Below are 18,154 nucleotides of genomic sequence, written 5' to 3' on the forward strand. Positions count from 1 at the left end.
AAACCAGCTCAGTCTATGTAGGGAATCAGGAAATTTGTGAAGCGAGTAATAGCAGTTATAAAATGGTAGTCGTCATAACAGTTTCGGCATTGAAACAAACCAGAATGCTGTGGTTCTGGAGTTTAGGCAGGAATGCACTTGGGCAGTGCAGTCAGTCTGTACTTTCTTGACTCCCGAAAGAATCTATGCCCGAGGGCATCACTCCTCGATACTGGTCAGTTCTAAGACAGGCACACGTGTGGTGTGGGGGGTATCGACTAGCCCAGGGATAATTAGTATCCTTTTACTGGTCTATCTGTTCTAGAAACCGAGCTGGTAACCCTTATGTTCACACACTGTCAAAGTCTGCTCATTCAAAAAAAATAGAAATTAGACGTCTGGTAGGCAAATTTGTTTAAAAAAATAAAACCTTTAATGGTATGTAATTAGAATGAAATTGTGAATTATATAAAATTAGGGTGTATTAAATAAGAATTATTGTTCTTTCAAATTGATCGTTGCACATTCTTATACTTATTAAATTAATGCAACTTCCAGGATTAAGCCTTTCTCTTCTCTTCCTTTTGGTGCAAGCCTGAGCCAGTATGTAATGAGCAACCTTATTTAATTGACCTGGCTGGCCACTGGTTCAGAAGCACATGTGGTACTTAAAAAGGCGCAGGGGCCTGGAGTTTCACACTGAAGCAAAGGGGAGACACAAGAGCAAACACACACCCACCCATCTGCAAAAGTGATTGTGCTCGAGATGAAATTTAAAGATTTTCAATAGCTCAGTTCCACAGACAGGTCAACATCGTGTTTGATCATAGCCCAGATGATCGATAGATTTGTCTATTGACTAAATATCAGTCTAAGATCAGTGTGGTAATTAGTGTGGGTCACACAGAAAACAGCACGCAATACAGTACTTAAATCTGTGCACACATGCTTGTCTCTAATTCAGCGCTTACTGTACCTGACTGCATGGTTAGATTTTAAATAACAGATTCCCGAAGCATTTCAAAAGACTTTCCATCTTCAAGTGGACCCTGCTGTAAGAGATGTGTGACACTCGATTCAATTTTTCATTTTAAAAATAATCCAAAGGTAGAAGAAGAAAAAAATGCATTGCTTTATTGTGAATTTAAACAGTTAGAATGACAAACAGCATTGTAAATAAAATACTACTGAATACCAAGAGCATGTCAATTAAAAGACTAGGGATACTAGGAAGAACAGATGATTAAGAGAGGTTTTTGACCATACAGCTTTTACCAAAAGTACGAAGCAACTAACTACACATCGTTGTCAAAATCTATATCATTCTAGAACTAGAACTGATAGGAAAACAAACAGTAAAACGTAAGTGTCTCTAAAACGTATAGCATTAAAAAAAATAAGATTTGTATTAATTCTAAATTTCCACAGAACACACAGAACAAATGCAATCCAAACAGGCACAGTGTACTTGTGAGCTACACCACAAGTTCAATTTTCCATTAACCAAGATCGGCAGCTTGTCAGCTTTCCACTCACATGAAAAGGCAGAGGACATGCAATTCAAGAATTCTTCTGTATCATAACACTTACTACACAAAAGGCACAAGAGGAAATATTACAAATTCTATTTTAGTTCCCTGCTAATGTATTTTGTATGACTTGAAAAACGAAAGAAATTGGCTTCCGGCGTGTTTCCAGTTTAATAAGAAATGCAGGAGCCCCAGGTGGTCCTGCCAACCATGGGCTCCCTGCAGACCAGAGCTGATCTCCAAGTATAACCAGTATTAGATCACCCTGCTGCAGGCTGTCTGTGCTGAGGTCGCACTCTCCACTACCACGCAGCAGCAGGCAGTTGAATCCCACATAGCAAGGTCAGGAGGGCATCACAGGAAGAGGGGAGCGCTACACAGAACTGGAAAACCTTGGGATTTCCCTGATACACAGGGATCAGAACACGTTTGCATTGAATATGTGGCTGAACAACAAAATGTCTAGTAAGGCCTCATTAGTATCATAAGCCTGCCAGCTTCTGAAAGGTAAGATTCCGCCTTTATTCGTTCTTGACTTTTAAAGAAGGATAAATTACTGAAAAAGTTGTGAACTTCCAAATATCCAGGTGAAAAAACTGGTGTGTTTCGAGAACTGAATCTATAAGTTTGATCAACGCTTGTGTGTGTATCATATGGGGACGTGTTCAGGATATCGAGTGGATCTAGACACACAACAGTACACACAGTACAAATGGCATTAGCTCATCTTGAGAGGGGCAGCACAGTGGCTCAGTGGTTAGCATCGCTGTCTTGCAGCGCTGGGGACCTGGGTTCAATTCTAGACCTGGGGTGTTATCTATGTGGAGTTAGTTTGTTCTCCCCATGTTTGTGTGAGTTTCCTCCCACAGTCCAAAGACATACTGGTACAGTAGGTTGCAGGCTTCTGGTGAAACTGGCCCTGGTGCGAGTGTGTGTGTCCTGCTATGGACTGGCATCCTGTCCAGGATCCTTGTTCCCATTGCTTGCCGAGACCCTGAATTGGATGAAGTAGACAGCACTCCATGTATGGAACTGAGCCTGGGGCCACAGCGCTGCAAGGCCACACTGCTAACCATTATGCCACCATAGCCCCCCATTTTCCAATTGATCCTTTTTTTATGCAAATTGTATCTGCTTTTTCAATTTTCTTCTATCCTAGCTCTGTTTTCAATTCTGACTCCTAATTTTTTTATCTCTATCAACATACCATACCAACGTTTAATACTAAAGTGTGAATTTTTTAAAACGGTGATTAAACAGAATAGTGGTGTATTCCATACATAGATCAATTAGAGCTTGATTATACCTCCATGTTCCTTAATTGCATTTTCAGAAACTAATATGATGAAGACATTAATCTGTGTAGTCACTTCTTTTCTGTTCAGCTGCAAACATTACCTTAATTGCTGTTGTGTAATTGCATCTGTAATTTCCCTTTGAATAAAACATAGCTGTTGCTATTGCAATTTCCTCTTACAATTCTGATCACTGTAACCGTAAACTGAGAGATTATGACTGACTAGAATAACTGAAACCTACCTGATTTAATCAGATACCAGATTAAGTACCACCAGTTGACGTCTTTATCCCAGTTTCAACTTGCATACACAGTAGTTACAGTATGCTAATTCGTTACATTTTTTTAGCGTATAAACCTCCACATCATTGGCATCGAAAAACATGTTACATAAAATAAGCAATAACATCCTTTTCATTAGGTTAATTAATTATGTAATAGTCATAACTAAAGTAATTCTCCTGACAGCATTCTAGTGCAGTACTGCCAGACCTAGCCCCCTGCCCAGCGGTTAGATACTCTCTATAACAGTGCTCTACCTGACTGTAGTGTGATCCCAACACGCCTCCGAAATCCGGTGGAGAATGAATGCAATATTCCTCTCAGGCCTCAGCCCTCCCATGCAATACTTTCTCCTGCACCTCACCTAAGGGAGAGATCCTGCCCTAAATTTCTTGTTTTTAATAGGAACCTCAAGCATGTCTTCACCATCCCTCAATGGCAGAGACAAATGTCATCCCGATGGACACAAACCAGAGGACAGAAGAGTAAAGTAGAGACAGTCCATTTAGAACTGGAAAAAAAAAGGCACTTCTTTACCCAAAGGGTGGTGGAGGTGTGGAACAAGCTGCCCAGCTGTGTTGCAAAGCCGATGCCCTGGCTTCTTTCAAGAAACAACTGGAAGGCCACTAGAAACCAAATGACCTGCAGTACATGGCCTCCTCTTATTTGGACTCTTTCATGTGCCCCTGTAACATTTGGAGCTGTTCAATGCACACTTTCCTTCAGTGATTCTGGAGATTAGAAGGAACATTTTAGGGAGCAGAAATCACAACTTTCCACTTTCACAAAGACCCACCCTCCACCTCCCCCGGAAAAAAACAAAAACAAAAACAAAAACAAAAACAAAAAATAATCAGCCAGTGTGAAGAAAATAACGATCCCTTTCCCTTTAAGAGCAGGGCCGTGTGGAAAAGGGTAAATATTAGGAAAGCACAATTTTCAGTGTAATAACTAGTAAAGCCGTTGGGTTGCCTTTTCTCTTCGGATAGCGCCAGTCATGGGTCTTCTGTCTCCCTCCCTCCGTGCGTGGGTGCCTCTTCACAGCCTCACGCTGGGCCCGTGGTTGGGCAGACGCACGGGTGACCGCTGGGCCTCCTGCAACCATAACAGTTACGACAGGTTGTTCATATACTGTAGGTTCGCTCCACCTGCCAAGGTGTAGTCTAGTACTGACATCGTGCTTACAGCAATACGGAGTCCCACTGTCAAATTCATCAAACTAAACTAAAATAGTTCAAGTTTTCAAAGTAAGAACTTTTGTACTTTTTTATGCCCCCTAATTGGTCAATTCGTCCTTCCTTTAGAAGCACATGTGCTGGGATGCTGTCGGAGAGGACTGTCCCATCTTGTACTGTGGCACCAGAGACAAGTCGTGCACAGTCAAGCTGAGATCTCCCGTCTTGCAATACAAGATAAGATCACTTTATTAGCCATATACAATTTCTTGTATTAGGAATTTGTCTTTTCGCATATCCCAGCTTGCTCTCCATGAGACACACAGACAGGGAGAGAAGCTTGGGGTCAGAGCACAGGGTCAGCCATTTATGCGGCGCCCCTGGAGCAGTTGGGATAAAGGGCCTTGCTCAGACTCCTCTGCCGGCCGCGGGATACAAACCGGCAACCTTCCAGCTACAGGCGCAGATCCTTAGGCACAGAGCCACCGCACCGCAGTGATATTCCGTCATGTACAGTAGGTACTGTACATGTTCATCTGTAGCTATACTGTAGGTGACTGAGGTGCCTATTTAGTTTCTGACAAGTTTTATGGGACTACGTCTTAAGCGGATATTAAAATCACGGCCAGTAAAGAGTTTTTTGCATTCGTTAAATATTGGGAAGTGACGGGCAAGTTGTGTATCATGTATATTGAGTATATACGTTGTGATAATGATTACTGTTTAGTTCAGGTGGGTAGCTGCGTCAACATGCGTAGGCTGCAAAGGAACAAGTAATAGGTTTATTCCATGCCGAAAAGAGAAGAAAGAAAACAGAATGTTTCGGCTGTGGAGTTTTCTTCGGGTTCAAGGCTGGCTTGAACTTGATTACTGTTTTGTAACATAGTCATAATAGTAAAATAGTCATAAAAACATTGTATCGCAAGGGGGGCTCAGGCGGGCGCCCTTGCCGCATCAAGTCGGCCCCGCACCGTCCGGGACTCGAACCCGGGACTTCCGCGTCTCTCTGCAGCGACCCAGCCCCGTGAGCTAAAGAGAGATCTCTCTACAGCCCAGTAGCTGTAGTCCTGCTATCACAGGGAAGGGCGGTGACGTCACCTGCTCTGGTACGCCGGCTCTTACACAGTACCTGTCGGCCGTAAGCGTTACAATATGAATAGAACCGTGTTGCAATTCATAATGTTTACAATACATAAATGTGATAGCGAACGATTTTCCAAAGTTTGGAAAAGGAGTAGTCGAGTAGTCGACTAGGGAGCAGTCGCAAAATGAAATCTAACGATTAACGTAACGCTATTTTAAACCCAATTCATATAATGATATATCAATACATTATTTTGCTTTAGTGAAGATACGGACAGGTCAAGCCCTTTTTTTTGCTAACGTACGCATCCTTGACATCATGTCCAGACACGGGGCACTGGCCATAGGTTACCTGACCACTCTACAGTACATGCTAGGTGTTTGGAGACAGGCAAAGTCGTTGTAGAGGTCAATCGTCTCTGCAGAGCCAGCCTACGTAGCAGTCTCTCTCGGGCAGTCCAACAGTCAGCGTGCGCCCTCTTGTGGTCCAACGCAGTAATTGTAGTTAGAAAATCAAATTCTCTGAACCAAGACGTCCAACTGCCCCCTAAAAGTCAGTTCACTATAAAAGCCCGTGAAACTCATTTTGTGTTATCTTACGAGTATATAACGCTTTGTATAGATGTTTAAAAATAACTCTGTGTCGCTACCAGAAAATTAAAATGTCTTCGGGACTAGGGAACCGATTAAGGCAAAGCTTTTTGGCAGTCTACAATAACACACCTTGCACTCGATGGCGGCTTTTTGATTGCCAGAGCGCTTTCGCCCACTTGGAAACAAATTGCCAGGTGGGGGAGCGGATGGGAATTGTTCTGTGGAGGGCACCTCACCGTGGCGATGTGTCGAGGGGTTTCCGGAACGCCGTGATGGGATCCCTGGTCTGTCCTGCGTCCGGCGCCCGGCGGCCTAGATCTCGGGGGAGCTGAAACACGACCGAAAGAAATGTGAAACCTACACCTAAACAAATCAGAGTGTGTTAGTTTCCCCGTTACTGAGGTTGGGTCACCATCTTCTCAAGGACGCGCGGAGCAGCCGATTCGTCATGGTCTCGTTCAGCCCGGCGCTGTTGTTCTGAAGAGAGGAGACCTGTCATTTTTACACTGTTCCTCTCACAGCTGCGCCACCTCAAGTCCCCGGACAAGATGAAACACATTTCGCATCTGGATGGATTGTACCATTAAAACATCATACAAGTATGAACAAACACGTGAGCCGGCACAACGGGGCAGTGGTTCAGTGATGCCTGTCAGCTCTGGGGCTCTGGGGTGCTAACTGCATGGAGTTTGTATGGTCTCCCCGTGTTTGCGTGAGTTGTCTCCAGCTGTCCGGTTTCCTCCCACAGTCCAAAGACATACTGTTAGGTTAATTGGCTTTTGAGAAAACTGGCCCTGGTGTGAGTGTGTGTGTCTGTCAGCGCTGTGATGTACTAGTGTCCTGTTCAACGTGTATCTTGTGTTGCATCTGGTGCTCTGATTCCCCACAGCCCTGTACTGGATAAAGCAGTTAGAAAATGGATGGAAAGACATACATATTCTTAACAAAGGAAATAAGTGTTAAAAAGTCACTACAAAATGTGACCTATTTTACACTGTTACACATTTTTAATCCTCATAAGATTTGTCCTTATTAGCCTCCTATTATTCCAGTATGTCATTAGTCCCCTTGCTCACAGACTGACCTGGGCTGAAAAAGGAGAGAAAGATGCTCAAATTTATTGTGCATAAGATTGTGCACTATTGACCTATCAGTCCATTATTCTGGACCAATACTGTGGGATTCTTTCTCTTTAGCCAGCTATTGAACCCATCCCTTCTTAGTCCGATGTAAGATTAGTCCTCCTCTAGTTTCAAATGCAGACAATGTGTCACGGAAGCCAGTTCTGACTCCTGTGAAGTGTGTTGTTAAAGACCCTGTGCGTGACGGTATAATCTGGAAGAGTCTGGAGAAGGACATCAGGGCAGGCACAGCGAGGTAAGGTTGGGATGACAGACAGGGGATGGTGCTTGGGGGACATGGAGTAGGCTAACGAGTCCAAGGAAGTCCAGGTGGAAAAATCGGGGCACGGTCCCTAAACCAAAAGCCAGGTGGTCCATCCATGACAAAGACAATTAACACAGGGAACGGGAACGTGGAACCAGGAACATGGAAGTTTAAAACCATAACGAGGCAAGGCGCTTGGAACTCAGAGGTCAGGACACCGTGGTGAAGCCAATGCCCTCGGGCCACTCCTGTGCCCGGTGGTAGGCAGGCTTCAGGACTTCTGGGCTTTCAAAGCTGAGCCCAGAACTACAGAGGCGCAGGGCTTAAATAGAGAAACGGGGATAGGAAACAGCTGGGACAAATGAAGGTGGGAACACAACGAAAAAGGTAGGAGCGCCCTCTAGAAGAGGGATGACGACCGTGACACAATGTGCTGCATCAGGACCTGATTAAGGCAGGAGACTTGAAATACGAGTCTGGCTTCTTGCAGAGCCGGCTGAAAAACTCCCAGAACTCACCACTGCGCACGGCGGCAGGGGTCCTGCGAGGAGGCGCGCCGTACACGTTCTGCTGAACCCGCCGCCGAGTCAGTCTTGCCATCACCAAAGGTAGCTTAGATCTCTCCTTGATGTGATCTTGTGAACGAAGAAGAGACCGTGCTGTTAAACGGAGTTCCCCTCCAAATCATCGTGCAAGCTAGTTTACAAGACGACTGCATGCATAAGGTTGTACTTGATCTGGGCCTGTGTCTGTGTCTTGATCTGAGTTGCCTTTATATGGTTTAGCACAGAGTGTAGAAAAGTACCCATTCCCCTAATCACAGCAGAAAATAGTCAGACGTACTTGGAGCACAGTGCATTTCCCTGGGGGTGTACTAACTGGAACTGAGATGAAAACAGCCTTTTAAAATCAGCAGAAAAACACCTCCTGTTTCTTGCAAAGCTTTAGAAGTTGTTCTTAACAGCTGCTAGATATCTGATAAGATCTGATCAGCCTTATCTGTGTGCTTAAAGACTGCACCGTTTGAGGTTTTTCAGGATTAACACTTCATACGAGCCGAACTAATGATGATGGTAAGAGGGTCTTGAGCTGTGTGCTCATCTCTGGTTAATAAATGAAGACAAGGGAAACTTAAAAAAAACATTTCAAGCAAACTGCTGCTGAAGGAATAAGAGTGCTGAATACACAGATGTTTACACTTTCATGGGGGAAAATAAGCAAAAAAGCAAGATGACTGAAATATATTTAACATTACCCAAAACAATGCAGTTCACAGATATGAATCTGGATTTCATTGCAACTGAGGTTGTACTGGTATTAGCTACAGTACTTCATGACTTTTGTAGATAGACATATGGGCACATGACCCACAAAATGCCACAGAATGAGAGCCCAGAGTGACACAGCCTGACACAGTCTGTTACAGACTGGACATGTTCTTGGCTGGTATATCCTGTTCCAACTCTATCAGAACAGTGCAAGATTAATTCTTGCTGTGGAATAATCCTTGCTGGAGCTATAGTGTCTCACCTGCTGTCCTTGCAACAGGAGGGTTATACTGATATAATCATGGATTTCATGTCTTTATGACATCAGCAACCACGGTGCTTTACTGCATCACCGCACAGATTACAATTTCTTAATCAATCCTTCACTGGCGTGGTTGATTGCAGCACCTCCCTGGGGTGGCAAGTGGTGGCTGTACTGCTTCACCAGCTCAGTGCGCAGCAGAGCAGGTGGAGGGGATACCGCTTGGCAGGTTAGGTATCAAGGTATCAGGCCATTTAGGGGTGATCAAGAAAGACTGAACAAGAATTTAGCCTGGACGCCTAGTGATTAGCACTCCTGCTGTTTAGCCCAGTCCCACGGGATCGAGAATCCATGTGCAGTCAGGGACTTGCAAAATGAAAGTACATCCTGCTGCACACTCAGTGGAATTTCTGGCCCATGGGGCAGAGCTCCACCTGGTGGCCAGAAAACAGTAGCAGTGTGGCAGTCCTTGGAGTGCCCCCATCCTAGTAAAAGGTACAGCCAGGCAAGGTTTAGTGTTGTCTAGCATTGAAGATGAGAGGAAACCAGGCACCAGAGTGGTAAAGCAGCTGACAACGTGAGGAGCCAGCTGTGACGTCTCCAGACTTCAGCTTCCATCCCTATCTTGAATTTAATCATCGTTCATCACAAACTCATATCTCACTTACAACCCTAATCTGTTCATGAATACTGTACTTCATCTGCAGGGCAGAGAAAAGTAAACATTCTTATTGCAACCTTTTTCCATAAAAATAAAGTAAAAAGACTCGAAACAGACCTGCAAGCACTACATATAAAAAATAAAAGAGGCTGAAAGCAACGGGGGGTCTTAGCTGTGATTCTTGTTTTTCAAATCCTGCATGTTATTTCTAGCCTTTGCAAACTACCTGTGGAGCCGAGAAAAAGATAAAAACCTGTGCAGAAGTTCAGAGATTAAGCAAGTAGCACAGAGCAGAGTGAAATGAATTTACAGTAGCAGCTTACGTAGACGCGGTATTTTCAGATAAACTAAGGGAAGAGACTTAACCCCTACCTCTCCTGAATCGTACTATTACTCGAATGAAGATCACCACGGCAGTCACCATGACGATGATGAACAGGATCACCAGGAAGAAAGACATCGGGTCGCTCTCCAGTGCCTCCACACTGAGGGCCAGGGAAAGAGAGGGGAAGAAGGAGGAAGACATGTTTGACAGCAGACCCAGGCTTAAGGACTGAATGTCCCTCGTTGACACCCAGATAGAAAGCAAGCCCTCTGTTTCTGAATTATTTGGCTTCTCCTGATGTTTCTTCCTCTCCATGAGCCTTAGAAAAAAGACTCTGAGGGTTTCATTTGCACTTCCTTAACAATTTCAAACAAAATATCTATTTCCAACTGAATCCTTCTCTTTCCTAAGTATTTTAAAACCAAAAAAACTCTTTTTACCTTTTTTAAAAAATGAAGATGTATTTTGATAACAACATTTTTCAGAGCCTACCATGTGTCTGTAGCAGATTCCCCAGGTCCCTTAGCAAAAGGCTATACAAAAACATCTAAAAAATATAATACCAGCACCCAGATGAGCAAAATGTGCTCCACTCATGTGAAACCTGTCTTCTATTCTGTGTTGTTAGCAGTAAGAGTGTGCAGTGTGGTCCCTTACCTGGGCACCTCTGGCAAGGTGGTGAGCCTGACAGACAGGGAGCTGACGGGGGACGTCCCAGCTGTAGTTGTCCTGGGTGTTGAGTCCAGATGCCCTGTCACCAGCTCTGCCGGAACAAAGAGTTTCATTAGGGAGTCTTATCCACTGGGGTTTGTGGGGTCATTGTTTGATTCATTTTTGTGAGTCAAGACGGGACTCTAAAATTAAGATGAAAAGGTTGGCTGTTTTCATTTTTGGCTTCACAGTCGCTGTATTTCTTTCCTCTGAACCCAAGGGAAAAGATAAAAGAAAATAGAATTAGCAATGATGGTTAAATCAAAAGCTTGGGAACACTAAATCCACTCTCAACAGATTTACTAATTTCTCATTTCCTAACTCAAAACATGACAAGGAACAAGACAGGGCTTTTAAAAGCACAGCATCTGAAAGACTGAAATCACACAGTATGCAAGAGGAAACACATCTCGCACAACAGTTAAATACTGTAAATCACAAAAAAAGGAGATCAATAAAAAAGAGTTCAGATTCTGGGATTTGCCAGGACAGCTGTTTACTTAAAAACTACTATAGTATTATACTAATGGCTTCATGGTTCTCGCCTTGATCTTCGTACTGCGGATTACACTCCACAGTCCACAGCCATGAATGTTCTCTCATACAATTTCCGTCTCTTTAATTTTGTTTCCTCTTGAAGCGAGCTCTGAGTGGTCTTTGCAGTCATTTATACAGCTAAGTCTCCATGGCTTCTAGAATCTCAGAAGGATAACAACCGCAGAAAAAAGCATACAATTAAAAACGCATGCAACTAAACCATGGAAAAAAAGCATGCCAACAAAGCAGACGACATATATTCCATTTTTGTTCTTTTAAAGAAATATAGGCTTATTTTATCACTTTTTACTTCAGAAAACAGTATATTATGGAGCTCTGCAATATACATTACTGGCACGAGAGTTAGCTATTCCGGATCGTTCCACTCTTCACTCCATGCTTTTCTTTCTCTGTGCAGAAATACTATTTTATGGTGATTCTCAGGTGAAGTTATAATCTTTTTGTGCTTCAGCAGTTAAGCCTGATGTGTAGTTGGTGTGGATCAAGCAGTATTTTAGCTTTATGGGTATGCTATGCATAGAGAAAAAATAATGATAATGATGAGGGGCTCCTTAAAATGAGTAAATAAGGTCTATTGGATAAATGTGACGGATTTTCTGCTTCAACACTTGATATTTGCAGCTGTTGTATAATTTACCTTGAGTTACTATAATCGTGTTTTTGAAGATCCTGATCAATCAGAATTAAAAATTCACTAAATGATAAGCTTGCTTTCTTCACACTAAAACTAAGCTGCAATAATAACAGTCAAAGATGTTACAACAGGAGAAAACAGTAGTGGAGGTCTGAGTAAAGTATCAATGCTGTATTCTCGAAATGGCATCAAATCTAAGATGTTGAAGACGTCTGCACTGCAGTGTAGCTATTTGCATCCTGTGTAGCTATTTGCATCCTGCTAATCTCAATCCCACAGCCTAAGTCTGCGTTGCAGCAAATGGTCAGGAGGCCATGTACTGTACGTGGAATCTGCTGTACAGATGAGCAGGCCAATCAAAGACTGGATAAAGAAATAGATTTACCATTGGACACAATAAGTGGAGGGCGGCAGTGTCTCTAGTTTTCACTCCTCCCTGGATTCTTAATGAATTGATCTGAATCAAATGTTGACTTAATAGATCTTTACCACCGCTGTCTTTAAGTCTTGACTCATTCAGGATAATAGGTACCTATAAAACCTGAAGGATAGGAGTGAGTATCACTAAGCTAGTGATTGAAAAAAACAACAGGCTCGGTGGCCTGTTCCATTTTTCTTAACCTTTTTTATGTCCTTAAGCACAGAACAGGCTCTCGTTGGTTCAAGAATCCAGTTGGAACAGAAAGAGGACACGTGTGGCTGGAGTTGTGTATCCCCTCAGCCATTGCAGAATACTATAGAACAAAATATAGTTCAAAACAACACCCTTTCTATTTTTCAGAATGGAACTAAGCTGTTCTTCAATATTAATGTTCATATATTTTTGGAATGCATGCATCCAACCATTTTCTGACTGCATCTTCCAGCTCAGTGTCACATGGGAGCCAGACCCTGTTCCGTCAAACAACAGGTACAAAGCTGGGTAATACCTAAAAATATGGGAAACCAGTCCATTGCAGGGCAGACACAGATGCACACACCAGGGCCAATTCTCCCAGAAGCTAATTAGCCTGCCCGTACTGTATGTTTTTGGACTCAGAAAAAACTGGAAGAAACCCACACAAATACAGGGAGAACATACAAACCACCCCAGGAATTGAGCCTAGAACCCCAGCACTGCGACACAGCAATGCTAGTCACTGCACCACCATGTCACCCATCCATGCAGTGCATTTCATTATTTCTTTTCTGGCTGTTTACAGGCACTGCTAGCAACTGATTCCTTGTTTTTCAAAGGGGAGGCACCCTCACTGACCTCTGGACACCTGAATCTCCAGCATCCCCAGCACATGAACCCTGTTGCTGCTGTGGACACCGCAGACGTACACTCCAGAATCGCCCAGCTGCAGGTTCCTCACAGTGAAGGTGACAAAGTTATAGGTGGTGTTGTCTAAAATCTGGACCTTGTCTTGCTGGTCAGGCCTTGCGGTCTTGCTGTCCGCCGGTGCGACTATCACACACTCGCTGTCAGAGATCTGCCGGCACCACACCTTGGGCCCACGCCGACACTGGGGCTCGTAATGGCAGCGCACGGACACTGACTCCCCCGCACGCAGCTCCACCCTGTGGAGCAGACAGCCTGTAGGGCCAAACACAGAAGACGACACAGTCACAAAAAGAAAATCAAAGGCCTTCACTCAACACTTTACCATGAGTTTAAAAATAGCTTCCCGAAATAAACATCTCATACCTTCGCCTTCAGATCAGATCTACCCATTATTCTCTACCTCAAAGCCTGTTGCAGTGTGTTTCTGGAGGGGGGGGGGGTGTTGTTCTTTTGTCTCCATACACCCACCTCTCCACACTTACCTGGGATAAGGCACGCAATCAACAGCAGCCACGGCAGGCACATCATGCTGTGTGAAAGCCAGGACATATTAGCCTTCTTTATTAAACCATAAGCACGTCCTCGCCCCCTCATCGTGCTTCCTGCCACAGCAGGGGGGGGTGAGAGGCTCACAGGAAGCACTGTGCAGTACTACTGCACACCATCCTTCGCAGCTGGGAAAGAGACAGAAAAAAATTGATAATTCTGGTATTACCAACAATTTCACTTGAGCCTGCTTATGTAAAAAAAATAATGCAAAGCAATTTTAAAAAGGTGAGCCACTTTGCATATTGCACATTTTTTAAAATTCCTCCTTGCCAGTTGCTAATCGTGACAATTGCTCATGGGCTCAGCACGTACAGTATACAGCGGCAGCTCCCCTCTGTCTAAAGGCCAGGTTTCCTGCCAGGGGACAATTCTAGTGTCTAGGCTTCCAGGGGTTGACATCATCTTCCGAAGCATGCTGTGTCTCTGAGCTTTCTTAATTCATCGGCACTGCTTCAGTACCACCACTCTCATCCCCAGAGGGGGTCGATGAAAAATTGTGCACCTTCCAAAAAGCAGCCCTGCCACTGGCATCCTCTTTTCTATAACTCCACTAACGTGACGTGTGATCTAAAGCTGTCACACCTGTCTATAGGACAGCAGGCTTTTGCTTTCCTAGAAATTATAGAAGCCACTGCTTCACCAAAAGGAAAAGGAAAGCAGGCTGACCTCCAGTCAACTTAGGCAGAGCCCAGAATACAAAAAGCCACACTATCAATGACTTTAATGAATGATACACAGTTTAGCATCATCAGGGTTGAGCGAAAATAAGTAAACAAGTGTGAAATCATCACCCAAAGAGTCCAAAACAATCCAGCCAGGTCTCTCTTTGTCAATTTCTGCATTTCTTCTTAAAAGCACAAGAGGGTGTACTTTCCCCACATACAAAACTCATTCTTTCTTCAAAACAAATCTTCATATACAGTACACCCAATGAAAAAATGCTGGAGCATAAATTTTTAAAGCCTGCAAGGTGTATTTGCATTATAAAAAATATGTGGATGATATATAAATGTCTTACATATATAAATCAAGTTCAAAGTGAAATTTCTAGTCATTCACATGCAAAGTGAGAAGCAAGCAGTTTAAAAATCAATTAATTTGCAGGGCCTTCATACTTCAGTCCGTAAGAGACATCAATGTATTCAATCATATGTTGATTGTTTTATTTTTATTTAAATCATATAAAATACAAATGAGTACAAATAAGAGGTTCAACTACAACTACAAGCAACTCCAAGTTACATCCAAAGGCAAATTAAAATCATTTTTATTCTTTGAACTGAACAGCAGACTTCAAGACCACATTCCTCAGAAACATTTCAATAAATTATTTTACAACTAAAATATTAATGGGAACTTTCAAGTCAGAATAAAAAGAAAGATTCTACATTCTTGTGAACTTATAATAACTGGTATGGATTTAAAATCCATATTATATCAAACTGTTTATTCAGTGTGTGAGAATGAACTCTTTACATATTGCTGTATTAACAGAAACGCTTTATGTATTTTCACATAAACTGGACGAGGCAGTTTAATTAACTGAAGTTATGACAAAAAATAACAAGAACAACAAAAAGAAAAGCTTTGCAGTTGTGTTAAAGTTCACGATAAAAATATGTAATATAAGAATAAATGATGGATAATCTAAAGGAAAAACTTTATTTTCTCTTCCATACTAGAATTTCGAGACACCTCCCCTGCTGAGCTGCTGTCAATGGCACAACATCATTTCTTCTCCTCCAGGATCTGGGCTCATTCTCTCCTATCCCCTGCCATGGACGGCAGTCGCTGTCGCTCTGTTCCTGACTGTGTTTGTCAGACAGCGTGACAGCAGGTGACCGTCATCGTATTTGTCTACAGCTATTCTGCAGTGCCCCAGCATCCAAAGGCACTAAGGAACTGGATAAAAGCATCGGCATAAAAAAAATAGGAAAGCAAATGTTTCTGGTTTGAAACAAATTCCCAATCTGCAGTTCACATCTCTGTCATTCCACCTGAGTTAAAGAAGGTTAAGAAAAAGGAAGGCACGTGTTTTGCAGTTGCTGCTCCCTTGGCAGCCTTCTAATTCCTTATCAATGTCTTTTTGACACATACACATTGGCTAAACTGTCAGGAACCCCAAATCAATTCAAGAAACCAGTGGCAGGTAATTTCTTTCACCTTTCTTAATCATGACAACGCCCCGATGTCATTCCTTTTGACCACCAACAAAGCTAGGAGATTGAGCAGTGCAGTGCCATGCACTTCATCGCAATCTCTACCAAGGACTTTCCTGCCCCAGGGGTGGGGTGCAATTGGGATGCAAATATTTCCTAACCTTGAGAACCAACTGCCACGCCCCCTTCAAGCCATTCTTTGAGTTCTGAGAGGCCCATCCCTCAATCCGATCTGGGTCTCCTAATATTTTGGACAGTGAATGTAAAGAAAGATGTTTTCTGTCAAAAAATGTCCTTTGTAGCCCTGTTGTGGTTCTTCTTGTCAGTGTCAGATTCAAGGCTTTCTGCTCCAGTCCAGGTGATGGTGGAGCTCCAGGGCTTTCTGCTCCAGTCCAGGTGATGGTGGAGCTGAGGACTTTCTGCTCCAGTCCAGGTGATGGTGGAGCTCCAGGGCTTTCTGCTCCAGTCCAGGTGATGGTGGAGCTCCAGGGCTTTCTGCTCCGGTCCAGGTGATGGTGGAGCTCCAGGGCTTTCTGCTCCGGTCCAGGTGATGGTGGAGCTCCAGGGCTTTCTGCTCCGGTCCAGGTGATGGTGGAGCTTCAGGGCTTTCTGCTCCGGTCCAGGTGATGGTGGAGCTCCAGGGCTTTCTGCTCCGGTCCAGGTGATGGTGGAGCTCCAGGGCTTTCTGCTCCGGTCCAGGTGATGGTGGAGCTCCAGGGCTTTCTGCTCCGGCACGTGTGATGGTGGAGATGGTGGAGCTCCAGGGCTTTCTGCTCCAGTCCAGGTGATGGTGGAGCTGAGGACTTTCTACTCCAGCCAGTCCCCCTGCCCGACAGAGGGCCATGTGCTCAGCTCGTAGCACCCTACACAGTCACACCAGTTTGACTCGGTTTCTGTCCAGATAGCACTGGGCATCAGGTCAGATCTTGTCCAGAGCAGCAGCAGTACTCATTACAGGACTGAAGTGCAAACAAACACACATCTGTCAAAAGGAGGTCATCCGGGAGGGCATACACCCCGGAGGAGACAAAGACAGACAAATAGACAATGTCTCCACCAGGATTTCCTCTTGACCCTCTAATATGGTCGAATCATTCATTCCACTGCACAAAATAATCAGGATTTAACTGAAACATTCACTTCAGGGCTGCAAGACTTCAGCACCTGCATTTATCAGCACTGATCGGAAATCAGACCCTGCTGTGCATAAGGAGGAAATCATTTTTTTCTGGTATTTGTTAAAGCAGATAAAAGCGTGCCCCCGGAGGTTAAGTCAAGATCTCTGACATTTCTATTAACTGTTTCTGGTAGCTCTTTTGTGAAGCGTCTTGCTGATCACAGTATAGAACAACGGTCCTTTTTATTCCGGTTCCTAAGCCATTTCTTTCAGTAGATCGATTTGGAATGAAAAAACTGCTCTTTTTTGGGCCAAGATTTTGCTGGGGTTCATTTGCCCATTAAAAACATGTTTGTTAAAAGCCTTAGACTGAGATATTTGATAAACAATTAATACAAGTCAGTTTCAATATAGGAATGCAGTAAATCATCATTGACTTCCGATAACAACTTTAATAACTGATAGCTCCCAATGTCAATCCACAGCAAAAGGGTTTTAAAGGATACTCAGCATTTTAAAAGCTTTGGTGTAACACACTGGTGTCAGGAAAAAAAGAACAAAATGCAAAGCAATGAAATGTTATGCACTCTGCTATCGCTTACAATAGCTTTTAATGCTCACTGACTGCATGCCATCTCTCTTTCATTACTTGCTGTAGTCTTTCTATGCCAATAATTACACAGGGATTACATTGGGAAAAGCATCAAAGCTCTAGAAAGAAGTCACATTCATCAAGCACAAGAGTTCCCAGCAGAGCTGGGGGAAATTTTGCCAGCAATGGCCCAGGTTAAAGTCAGATAAAGGAGTGGGATGGTGTGCTAACCCTTCTGTGTCAGTGGCGCTGCTGATGAGGTTGCAGATTTTGGCTTGCAGGCTGGTGGGTGTTGCTGGGCTCCTCTTGCCGTTGTCGTAGTGACTGGTGCCTAGCGACAGCACACACTGGAAAGCCGAGCTGGGCCACAGCAGGCGGCAGACATGGTTGCCCAGGGCCCTGTGGGTTATTGAGCAGGTTTGTCCGGCTCACAATCGAGGGAGCACTCACAGATAGAGAGGCACATTTAAACGGCACTGAAACAAAAACACACGTTCAGATCAGAGGTTGGCTCCTGTCACTGCATACAGGTCTCAGACACACCCTCTTGAGTACCTAAAATGTAGTAAACATCATATGTGCTAATTACTACTATAAATGTGAATTTGGTTATTTCAGGCCTAAAATCCATTGAAGTGTTGTTATTTCATGTTGTTAATGTTGTTA

At 43.7% G+C, this 18,154-nt stretch overlaps 1 protein-coding gene across 1 annotated transcript in view; it reads right to left on the reverse strand.

Moving 5' to 3' along the window:
• Nucleotides 1–1,089: 1,089 nt before the first annotated feature.
• The window catches only part of LOC148830999 (uncharacterized), a 41,127-nt gene continuing 24,062 nt past the window's right edge, over nt 1,090–18,154 (reverse strand). Inside the window, exons 7-14 of the mRNA XM_088922237.1 lie at nt 17,720–17,964; nt 13,554–13,745; nt 13,000–13,323; nt 10,499–10,604; nt 9,889–10,001; nt 7,844–7,960; nt 6,176–6,267; nt 1,090–4,182 (exon numbers count right to left, since the gene is read on the reverse strand). Coding sequence (XP_088778363.1) covers nt 4,126–4,182; nt 6,176–6,267; nt 7,844–7,960; nt 9,889–10,001; nt 10,499–10,604; nt 13,000–13,323; nt 13,554–13,665 — 921 coding nt within the window. The 5' untranslated portion in view covers nt 13,666–13,745; nt 17,720–17,964 and the 3' untranslated portion in view covers nt 1,090–4,125. The remainder of the gene's footprint in view (nt 4,183–6,175; nt 6,268–7,843; nt 7,961–9,888; nt 10,002–10,498; nt 10,605–12,999; nt 13,324–13,553; nt 13,746–17,719; nt 17,965–18,154) is intronic.

The sequence above is a fragment of the Atractosteus spatula genome, chromosome 7 (assembly GCF_055471065.1).
Source record: "Atractosteus spatula isolate fAtrSpa1 chromosome 7, fAtrSpa1.hap1, whole genome shotgun sequence".
Classification (NCBI taxonomy): Eukaryota; Metazoa; Chordata; class Actinopteri; order Semionotiformes; family Lepisosteidae; genus Atractosteus; species Atractosteus spatula.